The sequence below is a fragment of the Myotis brandtii genome, unplaced genomic scaffold (genome assembly GCF_000412655.1).
Source record: "Myotis brandtii unplaced genomic scaffold, ASM41265v1 scaffold250, whole genome shotgun sequence".
Taxonomy (NCBI): domain Eukaryota; kingdom Metazoa; phylum Chordata; class Mammalia; order Chiroptera; family Vespertilionidae; genus Myotis; species Myotis brandtii.
In genome coordinates, this window is record NW_005359478.1 from 1402306 (window position 1) to 1413373 (window position 11068).

At 53.5% G+C, this 11068-nt stretch overlaps 1 protein-coding gene across 1 annotated transcript in view; it reads left to right on the forward strand.

Moving 5' to 3' along the window:
- Nucleotides 1-449: 449 nt before the first annotated feature.
- IL6R (interleukin 6 receptor) overlaps nt 450-11068 on the forward strand; it is a 43411-nt gene continuing 32792 nt past the window's right edge. Inside the window, exon 1 of the mRNA XM_005867492.2 lies at nt 450-510. Within this exon, the coding sequence (XP_005867554.1) occupies nt 465-510 (46 nt within the window). The 5' untranslated portion in view covers nt 450-464. The remainder of the gene's footprint in view (nt 511-11068) is intronic.

Sequence of the window (11068 nt, forward strand, 5' to 3'; positions counted from 1 at the left end):
GAGTCACGACCTCCTGGATGCGTGCTCAGGCTTCAGCAGACACCAGCTCTCTGCAAGCTGTGTCCACCCTGGGATTTCCACCTCAGTGGGGAGCAATTGGGACGTCTTGGGGGCTGGCGCACCCCGGACTCCACTTCCAGAGGCGAGGGAGGAGTGAGGCAGGGGGCAGGGGGCACTTTTGCTCCTGTTGCCTGTAATCTGCCCCTGGCAGCGTGCCCGGCTGCATGCCTAGTCTCTCTCGTCCAGCTGGGTAACTGCTTCTCCAGAGGTTTATTTTCGGGTCTGAGGGCTTCTTTGAAGACATGGCGGAAAACCCTGGGGCAGCTGCTGTCTCCTGCGGGGAGATAATGCCCCGGGCTGGAGACCAGTGCGCCCGCAGCTCTCTGCTTTCTGCATAGCTGTGTTCCTTGTGCTGGGAGGTGCGAAATGAAAGGATTCCTTTTCTCAGCACACACTTACAACTCATGCCTAGAGAACGGGCACTGTTGATCGAGGCCGCCTGTGCTTCAGGTGCGTTTTCGAATCCTCCACTGGATCTCAGGGCACTTTGTGCCGAAGAGGAGACTGAGGTTCAGAGAGGATGAGATGGGAAGTTGCCAGGCCCTTTGGGTGGTGCCCACCCCCCATGTCCCTGAGCTCCGGTGTGGCAGATCCCCAAGATTCCCACTTGTAGAACTAGCCCAGCAGGAGGAGCTGGGGGGAGGGGTGGTTGGGGGCAGATTGAGAGTCACCCCTGGCTGGCTGAGTGCTGGAGCATAAGAGGCCAAGGCAGGGAAGTGGGGGCCTGGGCTTGCCCACCCTGGTGTCAGAGGGGTGCGAGGCAGGGTTGAGGCAGCGGTCGGGAGGGAGCAAGGCTCCCCTGCCTCCTCACCCCACAGCCAGGGCACCTGCCCAGGGGGGTTACAGCTGCAGCGAAGGCTTCCTTTCACTCCTAAGTGATCACCCAGCGCGAGGTACTGTGAAGGCAGCCAGGTGCCCATCAGTTCTCCATTTCCCTGGTGCTCAGGAGGACAGGCAGGGTGGTCTCCAGGCCTGGGCAGCCTGTGAATTCAAGGCAGAACTGAGAGTTTGGGGAGGAAGTGAAAGCCCTCCCAGTTCAGAAGGAAAATACAGAGATGTAGAAAATACCCAGCTCCCCTCCCACACCCACACAGGCTCAGCCCACAGGCTTGAGAGTAAAAATAAAGACCGTGTGCAGGAAGTCTGGAGCAAATGACTGAGGTGTCTCGCTTTGGAGAAGTGAGGGGCCGAGGTGTAGCAGTGGCCGGGATGGGTTTGGAGGGGAAACCCACTGGCTCCCGGGGCTGTGGGCTCCCAATGGCCAGAAGCCTGTTTCCCTTGGGATTAGCAGCTTCTCGGGGCTGGACTCGCTGGACTGAGCTGTTGGGTGGGGAAGGCCTGGACACAGGGGACTCGGGTTCTCCTTTGGCCTTCTGCAGGGCCCTCGCACCCAAAACATACACCTTTGTCGCTCCAAGTCCTGTCTCAACTTCTGCACTTCCCTTTATGGTCATTTCTTCCGGCCCCAAGTGTCTACCCGCTTTCCTAGCCTTACCCTAGCCTTATGAGTATTTCTCAAAAGGGTGGTTCTGGGTCTAGTTGCGTCAGAATTGTGTGTGTGTGTGTGTGAAGGGTGGGGGTGGGGGCTTGACAAAAATGCTCGTTCTTGGCTCCAGATTTACCCAAGAGAAATGCCAGGGAGCGAGTCTTGGGAAATGTCCTTTTCAACAAAAATCCCTTGTGATTGGCAAGTTTGAGGAGGACTGGCAAACGGTGTGGTGGAGGAACGGAACGAAGGCCCTCCCCCCAGCGGGCTTCCAGTTGCCAGAGATCTTTTCCTGCTTTGGCTCCGACCTTGTTTTTTCATTGCAACAAACAGGTATTGAGTCCGTGGAAGGAGGGGCTGTGTGCGGTCAGCCCCCCAGACGCCACACTTAAGGGGCTTGAACAGGGTCAGGTGTAAATCCCTGAAAGGGACTGAGGAAGCCCAGCTCTCCTGCTCAGCACCAACTCCCCAAAGACAGTGCGTAGAGCAGCGGTTTTCAACCTGTGGGTCGCGACCCCGTTGGGGGGGGGGGTCGAACGACCCTTTCACAGGGGTGGCCTAAGACCACCGGAAAACACATATATAATTACATACTGTTTTTGTGATTAATCACTATGCTTTAATTATGTTCAATTTGTAACAATGAAAATACATCCTGCATATCAGATGTTTACATGACGATTTATAACAGTAGCAAAATTACAGTTATGGAGTAGCAACGAAAATAGTTTTATGGTTGGGGGTCACCACAACATGAGGAACTGTATTAAAGGGTCGCGGCATGAGGAAGGTTGAGAACCACTGGCGTAGAGGAAGCTCCTCTGCCCGGGGACCAAGGCCCCAAGAAGCAGGCATATGGCCCCTGACTGTGACCTCGTCCTGGGCTGGGTAAACAAACCCTCCCCCTCAGGCTGTTTGGGAGGATTACACAGAGTGGCCTGGGTTCTCTCCGTGTAAATGTGCACCCCTCCCGTCTCCCCCTGTCTCCCCGGCCTGCAGGCCACCAACCCTGTGAGTGAGAGCATTCTTGTCACAAATCCGGGCTTTTCCCCAGCCAGTCCTACAGGCTGCAGCTCGGCTCTCTAATACGGTGGCCACTTACTAAGCGTGGCTCTATAAATTTAAATTAATGCAGCCCTGGATGGTTTGGCTTAGCTCAGTGATGGCGAACCTTTGACACGCGTGTCAGAGGTGACACGCGAACTCATTTTTTTGGTTGATTTTTCTTTGTTAAATGGCATTTAAATCTATAAAATAAATATCAAAAATATAAATCTTTGCTTTACTATGGTTGCAAAGATCAAAAAATTTCTATATGTGACACGGCACCAGAGTTAAGTTAGGGTTTTTCAAAATGCTGACACGCCGAGCTCAAAAGGTTCGCCATCACTGGCTTAGAGGATAGAGCGTCGGCCTGTGGACCAAAGGGTCCTGGGTTCAATTCCGGTCAAAGGCATGCACCTTGGTTGCAGGCTCCTCCCCACCCGGGCCGTGATTGGGGCTCGTGCAGGAGGCAACCAATTCATGTGTTTTCTCTCACATCAGTGCTTCTCTCTGCCTTTCCCTCTCTCTTCTACTCTCCCTAAAAAGCAATGGAAAAATATCCTTGGGTGAGGATTAAAAAAAATTAAATTAATTAAAATGAAGTCAAATGAAAAGTGTAGTTCCTTAGTTGCATTCGCCACATTTCAAGCGCTCAATAGCCCATGTGACCAGTGGCCTCCGCATTGGTCAGAATAGATAGAATTTCTATTACCGCACCAAGTTCTACTGGACAGTACTGGTCCAATAGAACTTCCAGAGATTTTCTGTTGCTTCTTCCTTTAACCCTCTCTGGTCCTTCTTTGATCCTCCACCTGAACACAGCTCATCTTGGTACAGGTAATGGCTGAGGCTTTGGAGCCAGACAGATCTCCCTACCCAGCCCTGCCCGGTAGAAATGATGATGTTGAGCGTGGGTGACTGATCTCACCGCTCAGAGACTCACTGTCCTCATCTAGAAAACATAAATAACTACCCTACCTTTCGGGGTGGCTATGAAGATGAAAATGAGCTAGATTGTATAAAAAAAGTCCCTGGTGCGGAGCAAGTGCTTACATAGTGTAGCTAATAGTTCATTCATTTGAAAAAAATAGTTTCAGCTCCTCTTGCGTCCCAGGCACAATTCTAAGAGCTATAGATACCCAGCTGTGAGCAAAACAGACAGACATCCCTGGCTCGTCGGAGCTTCATTTGAGTGGGGATGTAAATTAAATGTGACTGATGCGAAGGAGGAAGAATAACGCAGGGGAGAGAGGTAGGAACTGTGCTTCTGTTGAGGACGGGGCATGTTGAACTGATCTTTTCCAGGGGCGGCCGGGGGTGTTCTCACCGAGAACATGATATTTGAATGCAGGCCTGAAGGAAACGTAAACGTGTTTGGGGATTATACTCCTCTCAAACAAAGCACTTTCACGGCCAGAAGCTTTTCTGAAAGGAAGTGTTTATTGAGCCAAATGCTAGTCAGGAAAGGGCCGCGTCCCGGGCACGGAGTCTAAACCACAGCCGCCGGGCTGGATGGAGCGATGTCTGCCGGCCTGCGTCCCCGGCGCTTTCGGACATCGTGTCTGTGGGGGAAAAGAGAAAGATGGAGCTGTGTTGAAAGAATGTACACTGGCTATCGATCAAGAGGGTGGGGGAGGGGGAGCGGGGCCGGTTCTGAGATGGGTGCAGAGTCCACCGGGAGAAGGGTTGGCTCCTTCGGATTGGCGGCGGGCAGCGGTCCGGAACGTTCTTGCAACAGAGGTGCCTGGGGGTTGGTGGTGCCTGGCTATTTTCTTTAGATAAACGTGAAGATAGCCACCTGAAAGTTAGCTCTCTGTTCCAGCACGCCTCAGGAGTGTGCGCAGCCTTTTGTTGGTCGGCCTGTACTTGATAACTGATTAACTTCGATGGTCTCTTGCTGCCGCCCCCCAGCTGTGATCTAATGCAGGACGCCTTGTTCCTCCCTAGGAGCAACATGGGAGACTTCACAGTGGGGGAAGGGATTTGGGATAGATCTCATAGAATAATCCAGTCCCGTGGTCGGCAAACGGCGGCTCGCGAGCCACATGCGGCTCTTTGGCCCCTTGAGTGTGGCTCTTCCTAAGCCTTAGGAGTACCCTAATTAAGTTAATAACAATGCACCTACCTATATAGTTTAAGTTTAAAAAATTTGGCTCTCAAAAGAAATGTCAATCGTCGTACTATTGATAATTGGCTCTGTTGACGAATGAGTTTGCCGACCACTGGCCTTGGGGGTGTGCCCCTGAGGCCCTCACCCAGGAGGTCTCCTAGCACCTGCTCTCCGTTCCCCTCCACCTCCCAACTTCCTTTCCCGAAAAGCATCCTAGGTCTGCCCTCTCTGTACCCCTCTCTACACGATGGTGACTATCTGTTACCATATTGAGTGTCAGCTGTATACACGGAACTAAGCTAGGCTCTTTGCCTCCGTGATCTCATTTACTCTTCACAGCCACCTATGTGAGAACCTCCCCCGTGTGAGAGGGTGTTAGAGTCATTGCATACTTGGGGGAAGCTGTAGGACCAGCAGGGATTGTCGGAGGGAAAGATCAGGGGTCAGTTTTGTGCCTGTCGTAGCTGAGGTGTCTATTAGAAAACCAGGACTGCCCGGCTGGTGTGGCTCAGTGGTTGAGCTTTGACCTATGAACCAGGAGGTCACGGTTTGATTCCCAGTCAGGGCACATGCCCAGGTTGCGGGCTTGATCCCCAGTGTGGGGCGTGCAGGAGGCAGCCGATCAATGATTCTCTCCCTCTCCCTTCCTCTCTGAAATCAATACAAATATATTTAAAAGAAAGAAGAGAACAAAGAAAACCAGAAGATGCTGAGGAGTTGGATACAGGGGTCTGGAGCTTGGGAATGAGGACTGAGCTTGAGGCATGGATTTGGGAGTCACCTGGTGGCCTATGAGAACGGCTGAGGGAATCTAGGGCAAGAGTGTAGACGGAGGAGAGAAGAGGCCCCTGGCCTGGGCCCTGGGGCACCCCAACCTCCTCAGGCTGGAAGAGGGGGAGCAGACTGAGAAGGTGAGCCCAGTGATGTGAGGAAAATCAGGAGCGTTGTTGCCCTGGAAACCCAGTGAGGACCGTGGAGCAGAGAGCAGGGAGCGCCCTGGCTGGTGTGGCTCAGTCGGCTGTTTTTGGTTACTGTTCTTTTTTGTTTGTTTGTTAATCTTCACCTGAGAATATTTTTCCGTTGATTTATTTTTTATTTTTTTTTTAGAGAGAGTAGAAGGGAGGGGAGAGACAGAGAGAGAAACATCAATGTGAGAGACACATCAAGTGGTTGCATGGGCCCCAACCGGTGCCAGGGATCGAGCCTGCATCCGAGGTACATGCACTCGACTGGAATCGAACTCAGGACCCTTCAGTCCGTGGGCCGACGCTCTATCCACTGAGCCAAGCTGGCTAGGATGGTTACTATTAATTCTAAATTTTCTAGTATCTTCCATAGTATTGTCTGACTCTTCATGTGCTAGTTGCTCACTGTTTTAATTGCAATAGCTTTATAATTTCCTGCACAGGCCTACCATGTTTTGAGATAGGAAGGAAGAGGGTAGGGAGGGGGAGAGAGAGAGAGAGAGAGAGAGAGAGAGAGAGAGAATAGAGAGGATAGAGAGAAACATCGATGGGTTGCCTCCCACACTTGCCCTGACCTGGGTGGGGATCGAACCTGCAACCCAGGTACATGTCCTGGACCAGGAATCGAACCCGAGACCCTTTGATGTGAAGGCCAACCGTCTAACCATGGAGCCACAGCGGTCAGGGCCCAACAGGCACGCTGATTCTAAAGTTCAAATGGGAAAGTAAATAAGCAAGGATAGCAAGGACAGTTCTGAAAAAGCAGAGAACTGAGAGGGGAATTAGCTCTACCCATCTTTAAAGCACATTATAAACCCACAGGAAAGCCAGAATCTGGGGTTCACAGCTTCCATCCTGAACTGTTTCCTTCAAGGTGAAGCTTGTACGGAGCTCATGGCACATGGGGGTGTGGAGGGGCACATAGGCTTGAGCTCAGGCAGTGTTGAGAATGCGGGTGTGTGTGTGTGTGTGTGTGTGTGTGTGTCTTTAGGTCCTTTGTAAAACGCGTACTGCAGTGTCACATACATAGAGAGGGGTGCACTCAGCGCAGCTCTGACAGCTTGCTGACTTGTCACTGAGCACACCCCGGAACTGAACGGGACCCCCCAGAGCCTCCCCTGTGCTCCACTCCCGCCACTCCCTCCCGCACCTCCGCTTGGTGGCTTCTTAAGTCTCTAGCTTTGCTTCCTCGCATCTAAAGGGGTGGGAGAAGGTGGTGGACGTGGCTTGGGATGGGATGTGGGACATAGATCCGGTCCCTTCCTTCCTCTCCCCCTAACCCCCTCCACAAACATAAAAACCCTCATGTGGGTCAGGCTCTTGGGTAGACTCTGAGGCCAAATTCAGAGATGGGAAGACCGGCCCCTTTGTGCCCTTCTCCTGTGAAGGTCATGGACCCCGGGGCAAACATGACCGAGTCCCAGGGCCCCGGGTTCCAGTCCCCGCTACAGGACACACTGGCTGCGTGACTGGGCCCTGGTTCTCCTCATCTATAAAAATGGGCAGGTTGACCTGAATCATCTTTTTTTATTTTTTTAAAGGACTTCCTTATATATTTTTATTGATTGATTTTTAGAGAGAGAGGAAGGGGGGAGAGAGAGAGTGAGAGAGAGAGAAACATTGATTTGTTGTTTCATTTACTTAGGGAGGCTCGGCCCCATTTCACTGTTGAGTCAGTTATATGTGCCCTGACCAGGGATTGAACCCACAACCTTGGCGTATCCGGATGATGCTCTAACCAACTGAAGGCTGACGCTTCCACTGAGCCAAACTGGTTAGGGCATGGTGGCTTCTTAAGTCTCTAGCTTTGCTTCTTCGCATCTAAAGGCGTGGGAGAAGGTGGTGGACGTGGTTTGGGATGGGATGTGGGACATAGATCCAGTCCTTTCTTTCCTCTCCCCCTAACCCCCTCCACAAACATAAAAACCCTCATATGGGTCAGGCTCTTGGGTAGACTCCGAGGCCAAATTCAGAGATGGGAAGACCGGCCCCTTTGTGCCCTTCTCCTGTGAAGGTCATGGACCCCGGGGCAAACATGACCGAGTCCCAGGGCCCCGGGTTCCAGTCCCCGCTACAGGACACACTGGCTGCGTGACTGGGCCCTGGTTCTCCTCATCTTTAAAAATGGGCAGGTTGACCTGAATCATCTTTTTTTATTTTTTTAAAGGACTTCCTTATATATTTTTATTGATTGATTTTTAGAGAGAGAGGAAGGGGGGAGAGAGAGAGTGAGAGAGAGAGAAACATTGATTTGTTGTTTCATTTACTTAGGGAGGCTCGGCCCCATTTCACTGTTGAGTCAGTTATATGTGCCCTGACCAGGGATTGAACCCACAACCTTGGCGTATCCGGATGATGCTCTAACCAACTGAACCATCCAGCCAGGGCCTTTAATCACCCTTAAGGCCCCTTACAGCCTTAGAGAGTGACCCTTCACTCAGCACACGCTCTGTGATTCAGCCCCACTCTGGACCCAAGTCCTGTGTGTGTCCTTGTGTAGGCACCTGTGCTCTTCTTTTTATTTTTATTAATTTTGAGAGAGAGGAGGGGGAGGGAAGGGAGAGAGAGAGAAACATTGATGTGAGCGAGAAACATTAATCAGTTGCCTCCTGTATGCACCTCATTGGGGATCAAACCTGCAACCTGGGCATGTACCCTGGCGGGGGAATCGGACCCACAACCTTTGGTGCACAGGACAGTGTTCAACCAACGGAGCCGCCGGCCAGGCCCTCTGTGCCCCTCTTCACGCCCTGCTCCGTCCTGCTTTGATGTCTCCATTTCTCCATGTGCTTCCTGGGGCTTGGTGGGGGTGCCGGGGTTGGGTTGTTTGCCCTCCTCAGATAACAACCTTGGCGTATCCGGATGATGCTCTAACCAACTGAACCATCCAGCCAGGGCCTTTAATCACCCTTAAGGCCCCTTACAGCCTTAGAGAGTGACCCTTCGCTCAGCACGCGCTCTGTGATTCAGCCCCTCTCTGGACCCAAGTCCTGTGTGTGTCCATGTGTAGGCACCTGTGCTCTTCTTTTTATTTTTATTGATTTTGAAAGAGAGGAAGGGGGGGGAGAGAGAAACATTGATGTGAGCGAGAAACATTAATCAGTTGCCTCCTGTATGCACCTCATTGGGGATCAAACCTGCAACCTGGGCATGTACCCTGGCGGGGGAATCGGACCCACAACCTTTGGTGCACAGGACAATGTTCAACCAACGGAGCCGCCGGCCAGGTCCTCTGTGCCCCTCTTCACGCCCTGCTCCGTCCTGCTTTGATGTCTCCATTTCTCCATGTGCTTCCTGGGGCTTGGTGGGGGTGACGGGGTTGGGTTGTTTGCCCTCCTCAGATAACTTTTCCTCTAATGAGTTTATAATCTCTGCGAGGTGATCCAGGCCCGGCCTCCTGGGCCGGAGCCAGCTGCTGATCTCCGATGTCGCTGGAGAGGGAGTCAGTGATTTCTCCGGAGAGTGGGTCACCCGCTGGTCTCCGAGCCAGCAGCCAGCATCACCTTTTTATGGGTCCAGAGAGCCTCCACGGCTCCCCGCCCCTCCCAGTGGTACAGAGGCCGTGGTGTGGGAGGGGAGGAGAGGCTGCCAGGGTAAATACTGACACCACCAGCTACAAGGCAAATACAAGCAGGTACAGAAGCACAAACACGCCAGAGGGAGAGGAGCGGCCCGGCCGGGCTGCCAGCAGGAGCAGCGATCTGAGGAGAGGGGCTGCGGAAGGCGTGGGGCGGGGAGCTGAGTTACTGAACATGGCAGGGGCCACAGCTTAGACCCTGAGGGCTGGCCTCTCCCTCAAGGCGGAGGAAGGCATTCGGGGGACTTGGGGGGAAGTGAATGGGTGAGCTGGGGAGAGGCAGAGGTGGGGGCACTTTGAAACTAACTAGTCCTTTGAGTGTTGCTGCTGAAGGTAGGGTAGGGGGAGAACGGTCAAGGGTGCCAGGCCCCTGGCTCCCGGTAAGAGACCCCTCCAGGTACTACTCGGATGGCAGGGCTAGACTCCTTCCCCCGCAACCCCCCACCCCTTTCCACATACCCTCAGCCCAGACTCCCTTCCCCAGGCCTCTGTGGAGGGTGGACAGGCGTGAGAAGAGCAGGGTAGAAGAGAGGAAATTGGAAGACGGGGAGAGATATATGGAGGGTGGTGGGCAGCCCAGAAAGGGCAGCTGAGGGTGGAGCCTAGGGCGACACCTGGCCCCCAGAGAGAGAGAGGCTGACTCCCTCGCTCTCTAGGTGTGAATGTGGGCCAGTTCCGTAACGTCCTAACTTCCTGGACTCAACAGTGGCGTGGGGCCAAGCCTCCCTCGGCAGCAGGGCTGTTGTACGGGGTAGGGAGCTCTCAGGGGAAGCCTGGGCACTGGGAATCAGTGCTAATGAGTGGTAATGATCGTTAAGGTTATCATTACATCGAAAGCCAGGAGGTTGGTGTCAGCCCTTCGATGGGGAGGCAGGGCCAGGGGGTGAACCCTGGGAACTTGTCCGAGGCCCCAGGCCCCGTGGGACCAAACTCTGCACTCGTTTCCCGGAGATTCTCAGCAGCCGCCCCCCTCGTCGCCGAGTCAGGACCTTTCATTCCCTGTGACCTCATCTGCCGTCCTGTGTCCCTGCAACCGGAGAGGCCGGGGGCCTGGCCGGCGGGCCCTGCGTCTCCGCTCAGACAGGGCAGTGGGATCAGCAGGCGTGTGCTAAGCTAAGCCTGTGTCCCCGTGGTGCGCTGGCAGCTGCTTCGCTGCTTACATAATTGGGCCGGGGAGCTGAACTTGTTTTTGCTGTCGGGAGCAGCAACAAGCTGTGCGAGTTGAGAAATACGTCTCTGTGTGCGTGTGTTTTTCTCTAGTTGTGAGAAAACTTCGCACGTCACCCCGGAGAGGGGAAAAGTAGGAAAACAGCAACCTTACTTAGGTCCGGAATGAGGACCCACACACGCAGGGCTGGCCCCCGCAACCCCCCACCCTTGAGAGGTGTCTCAGGGAGTGGGGTTATGTGGCTCCAGGCTGGGGTGTGGGATAGGTTGCCAGGGGTGACGAGGACCTAACCTCTCCTCCCCTCAGAGAATGGGAGGCCAGGGAGGGTGTGGGAACGCCTCTCTCCCTTGGCTCTCCAGGGAGAGGAGGAGCCTGTGTCCGAGGGCCGTGGGGTGACCTGGCTGTCACTCTCTCCAAAAGTCATCAGCTATTAGAATAATAAATCCATAGACCGATCATGTGTCTTCAGGCAGGGCTGTTGTCTGAGCTACACAGACACACACAGGCTTCCTGCCCTCTGAGAGCGAACGCTCGGCGTGGTGAGATGCTAGCGTGGTCGGCAAACTCATTGGTCAACAGAGCCAAATATCAACAGTACAACGATTCAGATTTCTTTTGAGAGCCAAATTTTTTAAACTTAAACTATATAGGTAGGTAC